The sequence below is a fragment of the Dryas octopetala genome, chromosome 7 (genome assembly GCF_963921425.1).
Source record: "Dryas octopetala chromosome 7, drDryOcto1.1, whole genome shotgun sequence".
NCBI classification, from domain to species: Eukaryota; Viridiplantae; Streptophyta; class Magnoliopsida; order Rosales; family Rosaceae; genus Dryas; species Dryas octopetala.
The window spans coordinates 18,334,992-18,344,304 of NC_141372.1; the positions used below are offsets into that span (position 1 = coordinate 18,334,992).

Below are 9,313 nucleotides of genomic sequence, written 5' to 3' on the forward strand. Positions count from 1 at the left end.
TCCTATGAAGTCGAACACTGATAGATTGTCAAGCCCACTAATCTCAATCACCCTTGTGATCCTTATGGGGGAGTTAATCTACATGGGCAATTCTACCGCGGCAACACTTTCCCTCTAATTAAATTGATTAACCCCCACCTGTAGAACATCCATATCACACTTCTAATTCACAACATCCAAATCCAATTCTTGATTTGGCAAATACCAAATTCCAAAAGGGCTCAGTTGTATTTAGACCCGAGGAACACTTGCCCTCAGGTTAAAGACCACATTAAAGCTCTTGTGGCAATTGAAACTATTCGTGTCAGATAAAGCTCATTCAGTGATTAACTGATTGGTCATCCAAAAGATTTTAGACAAGGAAATGTCTTGCTTTTGTGAATTACAAAATAAAAGCTTCAAATAATCACAAATGTAAAGCTTAATTCTGTCCGAGAAATTACATACAGAAGAAATTATATTCAAATATCAAGAGGAGGATAAAAAGGTTAACTAGGAAATTACATTTGAAAATATATTACACAGCACAGGGAAAAGGAACCATCATCTCCATTTTTCTTCTCCCAGCTATTCAAATGAGAATTAAATCCATGCAAATGCGAGGAAGTTAAAATCATAACTTATTTTATTTCTTTTTTGTGCAATCCAACCTAAAATTTGTGTGCCTACTCAAGTTTCCCTATTCCCCCTGCATACCATAATCATTCTATCTTTGATCACTATTTGCTTCTCTACGTCTACGTCTCCTCCCAGAGCGTCCCAACAACACCCTGCCATGACGGCGAAGGCGGCTCACCAATGACATACCACCACTATTATTATCACCGTTACTGTCATTGTCATCATCTTGATCAGAGGAATCCAAACCACCAATGGGAGTCGTGTGCCGGATGCCACCAGCAGCACTACCATCCAATGTGTGGTGGAAGGCCCTCTCAGGCTGCCTCAGCCGTCTTGTGAGGTCATTCCCTGATGGTCCAAATGCATGCCACAGGAAAAAGACATTCAAGCCCAACCCGAACCCCGCATTCCTTTCGGCAGCATCTGCATCAAAACCACCATCCTCTTCGTCTGTATCAAATGCATCATTATTTCCTTCAATTACATAATCTCCGAAAAACATTGCCCCTGGCATGGATGACTGTATTGTGCTGATCACATCATCCTGCTCCCGCTCACGTTCAAGGCTTCTCCATTTCTGTTCAAGTATGGGATCCACTTCCCGTGGCCGTGCAGAGGGGTGCTCCGCCCTCACATGCCTCTTAAGCTCCTTATAACTACCAACAAAAGAGCAGTTTTCTTGCATGCAGCTTCTCTTTTTTGCATTTAGATATTCTCGTGCTGGTTCAAGAACAGTCCAGCCTTTCACCTGGCCCCTACAGAGAGGGCATGCAAGCTCTGTGATGTCACACTTCTCAACTGGCCATCCAGAATCCGGTTCCACAACTGGATTATTGGCAGAGTCATGCAAGTGTTGTCCAGGATCAGAAGACACTATTTTAGTGTAAGCTTTCTTGTACTGGTCAAGACAGTTGGAATGCCGGAAACTAGTTCCACACATGTAGGGACGACAACCATTGTCATGAGAGGAACATAGGAGAAGAACGGCGTTGTGAGGGTACTCCATGCACACAGAACAAGTTGCATCCTTCCAATCTTTTTTCTCCAAGTCTTTGGAGCATTTCTTAGGGTACAGATCCTCCAAGACATCTTGATTCGAGTGCAATGGGTATGGAGTTGATCTGTATTGTCGGGAAGCAATCCTCCGTCGTCCCCTGCTACCTTTTGCCATTTCCAGGCTATACCTGAAATTCATATTGCCAAACTTACACTAGAACCAAAGTATTCCAGATATACATACATGAATCTTTAAAATTATCAGCTAGATATAAACATATAAATATATATATATCACAAGACAGTAATTGCAGGAACTTCCACACCAATAGTGGTAGAATTAGGTTCATCCTACTGCTGCAGATCCTGTGCTTCAATTATCAAAGTTTTAGAGCATGACAAGAATTCAGAACCTCACATCCAAAAATAAATAACACAGTTTCAATCAATTATTAGAACAGATTTTTTTTTTTTTTTAGTCAAATAAAACAGGTTATATCAGAGGCACACACTTATAACAGTCAGAAAAGAACAAATGCAGTTGGCTAACAAACATTGAAATTTAAACTATAGCCCCATAGTTGGCCAAAAGAAGAAACAAAAGACACTCATCCCATTTAAATTTATTAAATGGAAAAAACAATCCCCAGAGGCAGTCCTCATCTCCTATAAATATTCGGATTTTGTATCTATCTAATCTCAATTGGGAATGAACCAAGTTCTAATTATGCATCCCTCTTTATCCTAGAAATGCATATTCGCAATTTCCTCCAACATTCCAATTTCAAATATAGTAAACTTCTAAGTAACAGTGTGAAGGAAAAAATTAGAAAGATTATATTCTAAAAAACTAAGACTCACTAGTTCAAAAAAAAAAAAATTAAAATAAAATAAAAGAAAGAAAGAAAAAGATGCCCTCTTGAGTCTTACCTGACCACATCCAGGGTACATCTGCCTTCATATAGTGTTCAAGAGATGTGACACCAATGATTTAGAGCCATCTAGAACATCCACAACAGTTTTCCGATCACATTATAAAATAATGGCATCAACGCTTGAAAAATTTCAAATTCCTCTAGATAAGGATGGTAGCCTCCTGACTTAATTAGGTGTATACTAGGCTGCTCAACTAAATACAGAATTCTGCAATCTAGCAAGAGGCAAGTTCCAAAACTAACATTACTGGGAATGCATAACAGACATCCTATGATAATTCTTAAATAAATGCCAAAAAGAACTTTGCGGCCTGTAAATGTTGCAATATACTAATCTCAAAAGACTCGAGGATTGCAAAAAAAGAGCGTCTGAAATCCTACATTTCTTCAGTATATCAGCGGAAATCAATCTAGTCAATCATGCATCACTTCAAAATCCAACAGCATTTCCTTCCGAGACATGATCAAGGCTGAAATAAACGCCAAAGAGATTTTGACAGCCTGTAAATGTGGAAAAATAAAGACCTCCAAATATTTATGGATTGCAGAAAGAGGAGGGTGAGTAACCCACTAAAATTTTACATTTCCTCTGAATATCAATGGAAACATCAATCTAGTGAATCAAGCATCACTTCAAAATCTGGCACCATTTCCTTCCAAGAAACATTCCCATGATTATTGATTAAAAAAAGCCCAAAGAGATTTTGATAGCCAGTAAATGTTGCAAGATACGACTCTCAGTAGATTCAAGGATTGCAAAAAGAGGGTGGCCAGGTAGGTAAACCCACATAAAATTTATATTTTTTCTGGATATCATGGCACACATCTGACAGCATTTCCTTCCAAAATTGCACACATCATTTAACAAAGTGATGAAAGATTGACACAAAAATAAGAATTGCAACAAACTACTTTAACAACTCTGAAGGGATCAGTCCTGGAAGGTGGTCCTCATAACAACTATAATAGTCTTTTGTTTAAAACTTTTGATGGACTAAAAGAAGAAGGATCTAGTTGGTATGTTTGTGATTAATCGAGCCATATCAAACTGGGCTTGTATGCAACATTGGACAGGAGGTCAGACTATCTGGTTTAAAGTTTACACACTATGAGGGGAAGGGTCAAAACAGTTTTTTAACTGACACAGATTGAAAGCCTCAGACACTTTTTGCACCAAGTGACAGAATTATAACACTGCAAATCTGGCACAGAAGTCAGTCTAAGAGTCTAAGAGACTTCTTATTTCAAATTTTTATAGGAAGAACTCAGTCCTTGAGTCTATACATATGCACAAGTGAAACCAAAGAAATCTTACTTTGCAATAGAATTAAGAGGATTCAATTACCAAGGAAAGGTTGCCAAGCATGTCCTTCTCCTCTCTTTAACTTCTCTGCATACTGTTTCTAAACTATCTGCTACTGTGTTCCTATAATTAGACAAACCAACCACCTGTTTTCTTTGTTTTTTCTAGACATAATCAGAATTTCTTTAAACCCTAGCCTATCATTCAGCAACCCAAACATAACAAAGTAGCCAAGTAGGTGCCATCAAATATTAACTACAAACACAATTCTCAGTTTTCTGCAACTTTCAGCCATCAAACTTCAACCTTCTCAACCCATAATAAATGAAACTAATCATCCTTTAAAATTGAAAAGCACAAAAATCACAAGTTTCTAGGCAACTTTCCAAATCTGTTCTCCATCAAATGCCTTACAGTTGCCGCTTAATTACTCATACTTATGACAGAATCTTTGATAAATTCAAAATTATAGCTTGGCTCCATACTGAAGAAACTAAAAGGAAATATCAACACGAAAATTTTCCACTCAGGTTTCATTTCACAACATAATTGATGGCTTCTAAACCACCAGATTGAAGTGTTTTATAAAATGATGCCACATTTCAAAATTCAATGGTATGCATTGTTTCTAGAGGATATAACTTGCTGACACAGGAAACTCTTGTGTAGTTGATTTGTGTGTGTACTTTCCAGGACCATTATTCCATTTAAAAAATATAGCAGATATGTGCCTACGATTGGCACACACACACACACAAATACTGATTAGTTTGTCAATTATGCACAGTGATATAGGAAAAATAAATTAAACAAAAAAGGTTACTCCAATGGAAATTTTGGGGAATTATGTTTTTACCTTTACCTCATGAAGGATGACGTTGAAGCTTTTTCCAAGTTAAAAATGAATTGTATAATGCACTAGAGATAGCAACATAATAGAAATGAAAGCAAAACCATAAGAAGAGGTTGGAGGAAAAAATAAAAATAAAAACCAAGGAACTACGAGTGGAAAAGTGACCCAACACCAGTGAAAATCAGCTAGGAACCTTCCAAAAGAATCAGTACAGAAGACACAAAGGTACAATAACCTAAGAATAAAACACAAATATTCACAACTAACACGCACCCCTTAAACCTTCAAACTCATCTCTCTGAAGATGGGCATAATGAGGTTCTAAACAATGAACTAGAAACAGATATAACACATTCAATAGAAAAAAAAATAAAATAAAATAAAAATTCCTAGGAGAAGGTACTTCCCTCCTCAATATGCTTCTTTGACATCCCAAACTGCATACGACAAATATGATTGGTTTAACCCAGCTCCAAATGTTTGAGGACCCTAGAAACACGAACTTCCCTACTAATCTCATCATACACTCATTGGTTTTGGTTTGCATCTTAAACCAAAATAGACATCTTATTAACCAGATGGAGTCACATTTTCCATGTTTGGACAAATGAGATACTGAGATCCAGCCAGCAACTAGCACCAAAGATCAGCTGTCTACCACACTACCTCTTTCATCTCACTTCCACAACATGTTCAAAGTCTAAGTTTGTTTTCATTTTTTCCTGCCAAGTCTTAAAGTCTCAGTTGACTTCCCGACAATACATAAATATATTCAATCAGAATAGTATATACAATCAAATTATAGAAATCTATTTGATGGTTTAAAGATCCCTATTTGTGGTCTTCATTCATATAATTACAGGACCATAAAGTACTGTGTTAAAATTTTTTAACAAAGACAAAAAGTTACCCAATATCACATTGCAAAATGTATTGTAACAAGGAAGTGTTGAGTGCAAAAAAAAAAAAAAAAAAAAAAAAACAGAGGAAGAAAGCAAAGAAAAAGAAAACCACCCTTGAGATCAGCGTTCACATCACCAAATAAAATGAGATCAACTCTCAGATCATTAATATGAAGGTAGTTAAATTAGCCCATAATCAATTGAATCATCAAAGTGTAAGAAGTCAAACAATTGCAGATACACTAGTAAGAATCCTGAATTGACAAGTAATTAAACCACTAAAGTAATACAAATTACCCAAATAATATGTGAATAGCAGAAATTTAAAAATTTCTTAATGCCAGAAATGGCTTAAACCCAACGAAAACAAGTCCATTCCACCCAGAAATGTACAATTCAGGTAATGTTAACATCTGGGTTATCCAAACTGAAAACCAAAAGCCTAACCTGCCTGCCTCGCAATTGGAGCAACTCTGAATCCAAGATAAGTTAGCTGCAGAGACTAGAGTGCATCTGAAATATAATTACAAGTGAAACAGTTCAGAGTCAGATTTATACAGGTTAACGTGTTTAATCAATGAGTCACGCGAGAAGACGGTTAATAAATTAATCAAATAATAATGAGAACATGAAGCAAGCACATGGCCTCTGACCTTCAACCATATGAGAGAGATCCACAATATTAATATTCAAATTAAAAATTAAGATCATTTAAAAAAATATATATTTTGAATAATTAAAAAGACGAGACAAAAGTAAAAGTGAAAATGTATGTTTTGTTCAAGTACTGGCCCTATTTCTGGACACTGAGAAAGCATAGCAAAATTACGTGAACCCAAATCGTAAAACTTAGCCAAATGTATGCTTTTCCTTTCAATTTCTCGGCAACCAAACAGATTGTCAAGATATGAAGGAAGAAAAACATTTGATAAGAGAGATGTTGAGAAAGCGTCGCACCAGAGATACAAGTTGAGACTTGGAATTGGAAGACGTCAAACCATTTGGAGCGATTTGTGAGTTGAGAGAGAAATAGGCAATAAGGGTTTGATAGAAATGGGCGGGAGGAGAGACGTGAGAAGCAATCTGCGAAATTTTTGTGGTCGCGAAAGATGGAGTGTTTTTTAGAGAGAGAAAACACGAATTTTCCGTCGAATTCGAGTCATTTCTACGCTACTCTCTCTCTCTATCTCTCTATCTCTCTATCTCTCTCTCTCTCACCTTTGTTGTGACCATTTTTGGAGAGAGAGAGAAGAAAGAGAGATCGGGGAGAAGTGGGACAGCTGCTTTGGTATCCACGCGCTGCATGGGAGAGTGCGGAGGACGCTCCATTTGAGTGGCTTAAACCAGTCACGTAACCACGTTGTCACGTGAGGCTGTGACGTACGGTAAATGTGTGTCCACGTTCTGGAGTCGGTTTCACATGGGAAGCTCATGCCCATGAGCGAGCACTCTATCAGAGCCGGCCCTGAGCCCATGGGCCACCATCGAGAGAGGCCCATCAAAAAAATGTATATTTATATTGTTAGAGAAAGTTGTGTTTCTATTAAATATGTAAAAATCTGGATAAATAACAAGTGAGTGTGTTGCGATATTGGTTATGTCATTGTTTTTCCCCTTAGTAACCCAAGTTAAATCATAAATGCGCTTGTGCTGATGCCTCTTTACTCTCCTTTTTTCATCCTTTTTTGTACAAACTGATGTCATTAGTGAGAACAAAAGGCTCGCCCTAACAAAAGTTTCTTTCTTTTTTTTCATACTTTTTGCTCATACTCATTGTTCGTGCCTTAAAATTACCCCAGCCCTATAGACCACAACATGCCACGTCGTTATGCGATGGCGGCATTTCCAACCTTTGGAGCGGGTGCGGGCGTGCCACTAATTGGCTCGAAGAAGCTAATTAGAAAAATATAATACTAATTGCAAAAAATACAAATGAAAATGTAAATGCGCCAAAATATCTAACTTCTACCAACCGATTGTGCGATAGAAAATAAACAGGAAAAATCTATTGTAACACCCTGAATTTTCGACTTATGTTAATTTCAGTACTTAAGCCATAAACCCTGTTCTAAGGTTTATTTAAGGGAATTAAAGTTTTCCTTAAATTTGTTTTAACTAATTTGGACTTTTGGTCGTGGTTTTGAAGTTTAGTTGTGTGAAAGTGAATTCTTGAAAAAGAAAATTCAAGAGTTTGGTGATTATTTAATTTTTTTCATTTTTCGGAATTAAATTATGAGAAGAGAAATTTTCATAATTTTTCTGGAAGTGATTTGACTATTTTGAGGCTATTGAAAATTAGTACTCATCACTACGAGTCTATAGAATTTTTCGGGAAATTATTTGAAGTCCTGAGCTATTTTTGGTGAATTAACGAAATTTGGAGAAATTATAAAATAGGAAAAAGAATTAAAAGGGAAATTGTTGCTGACTGGATTGACAGTCGCCCACGTGGCGCGCTACCATTCGTCTGGAGCAGCAGACGCATCACCAGCAGGCGAGCTCACGAGAACGTGATGAGGCGTGCCACACCGGATCCCTCACGCAAGATCTAATCTCAGCCCTCCGACTTCATTAACTCCAAGCAATCGTGGCCGTCCATTCTTGATTAAAGGAGCTGGTCAGCTCCCTCTCTCTCTCCTGACCCGTGTGTACAGTAGCCAGGCGACACGACCCGTTTCCTCTCACAAATTGGGGTGACCCGCCGGTTTGTGTTGACCCATTTCGAAATTTTTGTGTGTTTTTCTCTTGTTTTTGACACTTTTGAGCATTCTATCCCACATTGGAGAATTAGAGAAACTTTTCACCCCCTTGTATCTATAAATAAAGACTCTTGTAACTCATTTTCACTTGCACCACCAAATAGAGTTTGAGAGCTTCGCACTCTAACTTTGGTTTCTATTTCTCTCTCTAGAAAGATTATTATTCTTTCTATTCTGAAGAAAAATCATATTTTTTTAGAAGCTCCCTCCTAGTTAAATATTTTGAAGTCTTCTCTTGGAGGAGAAGACCTAAGTTTGGAGGAGTCCCTTAGGAGTGGAGTCTAACTTTGGAGGTCTACAACCGAGTAAGTGTTTTTTTTTATTTTTTTCAGCTTTATTTATTTTTCTTAGGCTTTAATATTAGGTTGCATGCTTAGATTAATTAATTAGAATTTATTTATTCATTAAGCATGTCTAGATTTATTTTGGAGATTAATTGAAGGTTATTAACTTGTAAAGATTAAATTAGATTTAAGCTATTATTCAAGCTTAATTAATTAATGGAATATTTTGGAGAAATAATAATTAATTAAATACTTGGATAATACTTAGGTTTGATTTATTCTAACCTAAATTAATTTGCGGAATTGCTTTAAACCAAGACAATTAGTCAAGTGGTTTGACTTTGAAATTAACTTGAAACTTATAAACCCTAAAGAGTAGAGTTAGTCTACTTAGGACTAGAGACTTTAGGGGTGTGCGACCTAAAATGATGGGTTATAACGAGATTATGTTGAATTTAACTTTTGATTAAGTTGTCGTATTGTCGGACCCTAGGAACACTAGTTACCGAAAGATTTCTTTGTGACGTGACAAGAAGGCGATTGATTCGAGACGGATAGGGATGCATAGACTATTAAGAGAATACGTAAAGAGCATTGGATTCTAGGTAGGAGATTTATCCTACATTTCTGACTATGTTCTTTGTGTGTGTTTATGTTTTT

The 9,313-nt window shown here is 36.8% G+C and overlaps 1 protein-coding gene across 3 annotated transcripts; it reads right to left on the reverse strand.

Annotated features, from left to right (window-relative positions):
* Positions 1 to 439: 439 nt before the first annotated feature.
* On the reverse strand, positions 440 to 6,828 carry LOC147280241 (zinc finger/BTB domain protein, putative (DUF1644)). 3 transcript variants are annotated; one of them, XM_086251454.1, is made up of 3 exons: positions 6,568 to 6,828; positions 6,058 to 6,123; positions 440 to 1,805 (listed from the first exon to the last, which is right to left on the reverse strand). In XM_086251454.1, the coding sequence occupies exon 3, from the start codon at positions 1,790 to 1,792 to the stop codon at positions 707 to 709; it is 1,086 nt and encodes a 361-aa protein (XP_086107580.1). In that variant the 5' UTR covers positions 1,793 to 1,805; positions 6,058 to 6,123; positions 6,568 to 6,828; the 3' UTR covers positions 440 to 706. The 3 variants fall into 3 exon arrangements, with proteins under 3 accessions (XP_086107580.1, XP_086107582.1, XP_086107581.1); XM_086251456.1 differs by lacking the exons at positions 6,058 to 6,123; positions 6,568 to 6,828 and adding exons at positions 2,548 to 2,767; positions 2,934 to 6,034; XM_086251455.1 differs by lacking the exons at positions 6,058 to 6,123; positions 6,568 to 6,828 and adding an exon at positions 2,548 to 6,034.
* Positions 6,829 to 9,313: the final 2,485 nt, after the last annotated feature.